At 73.6% G+C, this 1,581-nt stretch overlaps 1 protein-coding gene across 1 annotated transcript; it reads right to left on the reverse strand.

The window, feature by feature from the left end:
• Positions 1 to 435: 435 nt before the first annotated feature.
• SMIM32 (small integral membrane protein 32) lies at positions 436 to 744 on the reverse strand (the record flags this gene model as incomplete). Its single annotated transcript, XM_080714057.1, has 1 exon — positions 436 to 744. One exon carries the CDS (start codon positions 742 to 744, stop codon positions 436 to 438), a length of 309 nt encoding a protein of 102 aa, XP_080570183.1.
• Between the last annotated feature and the right edge of the window lie 837 nt (positions 745 to 1,581).

Consider the following 1,581-nt stretch of genomic DNA (forward strand, 5'->3'; position numbering starts at 1 on the left):
GGAGAGCGGACCCCGACCTCAGTGCCCTGCAAGTGAGATGGTGTCTCTCCACCGCGCCCCCTCCGCCCTGCCCGCACAGGGATTGGGTATTTGGACCCCATTGGAAACCCGCGTCTGGCAGGGCAATCGTGCCAAGTTCTGCGAGTTCATGCTCGGATCCCAACGGAGTCCTCAGCGCCAAGGGGCGAGAAAGGGGGGGAAGCCACAGGGCGGGGAGTCCGGACGGGCAGCTCCCCGCGGGTTAGGTCCGCGCCGGCGGTGCCGCCCGTGCGCGCCCGGCAGGTCAGCTGCAGCCGGGCGCACGGTCTTCCCGCTCGGCGCCTCGCCGGACCCGCGGCCGGAGGGGGTCCTCGCGCGGGGAGGCTCCTCTTCCCCGCGCCCGCTGCCCGGGCCGGCGGGTGCCCGGCCGCGCTGGGGCCGTGCGGGTCCCCGCGGCTACCCCGGCCGCGTCCTCCAGGGCGCGCGGGCGTCGCGCAGCGAGCGGTCGTGGGGCAGCGCGGCGAAGGCCGAGTGGCGCAGCTGGCAGCCGATGAAGAGCACGACGAGCGCCACGGAGAGCAGCAGCAGGAAGAAGAGCAGCAGGTAGGTGGGCAGGTCGGGCCGCGCGGCCGCGCCGTCCCGCACCCCGCGCGCCGTGGCCAGCTCCAGCGGCAGCGCGCCCTCCGCCCGGGCCGTGGCTCCGGGGGCCAGCGCGCCGCCCGCCGCCGCGGGGCCGCCCGTGGCGTTGAACACGTCGCCGTACATGGCCGGCCCCGGACCGCACCTCACGGCTGCGGAGCCTCCATGCGGCGCCCCCCGCGCCGCCCTCCGTGCGCCCCCCGGCTCGGCGCCCCGCGGGGCTCGGGTCCAGGCCGCCTCGGGCTGCGGCGGCGGCCACCTGGCCGGGAGGGGCGGCCTCGGCCCCGCGAGATGTCCGGTGTGTGGCGAGCGCGGCCTCGCTGCGGGGGCTGCGGGTCCCCGTCTGAGCCGGAGACTTCGCTCCGGGGCGGTCTGGGCGCCCAGTCCCGGCGGGGAGGGCGCGGGATTGGCGGCGGCGGCTGCGGGATGGGCGGCAGGGGGTAGGCTGCGAACCAATGAGGCGAGAGAGGACTCCCGCGGCCGGCCTCGCCTCACTCAGGGACCGAGGATGCAGAATTGGGGTCGGTGTCGAGGAGGGAAAGAAGGGAGGAAGGAAGAGAGAGACAGAGAGGGAGAGGGAGAGGGAGAGGGAGCTTCCCCCCCCCCCCCCGCAACAGAAAGACCGAGGGACAAACGTACCGACTTGGCAGCGGAGCCGCACACGGCTGAGGGCGAAACAGACTCAGACCAGGCTCAGCAGAGGGTGGACACTTGAGCTTCCTGAGCCCCCTCCCCTGACAGCCAGGTTGTGTGGACCCCCACTGGCTGCTGGGAGCTTAGGCAGGGCGCACCTGGGCAAAGGCACAGGCCTCCCAAAAAAGTCCTTAGAGAGTTGGGCCCTGCAGACTGTGAGTGTCCCACCGCGCTGGGCTTGCTCAGCAGCCCTTGCCTGCTCTGCTCTGCTCACAGGGGAAGAGGACGTGGCCCTGGCCATGGCCCACACTCCTTCTGCAGCCCTGGAAG

This window comes from Muscardinus avellanarius, assembly GCF_963383645.1.
Source record: "Muscardinus avellanarius genome assembly, chromosome: 1".
NCBI classification, from domain to species: domain Eukaryota; kingdom Metazoa; phylum Chordata; class Mammalia; order Rodentia; family Gliridae; genus Muscardinus; species Muscardinus avellanarius.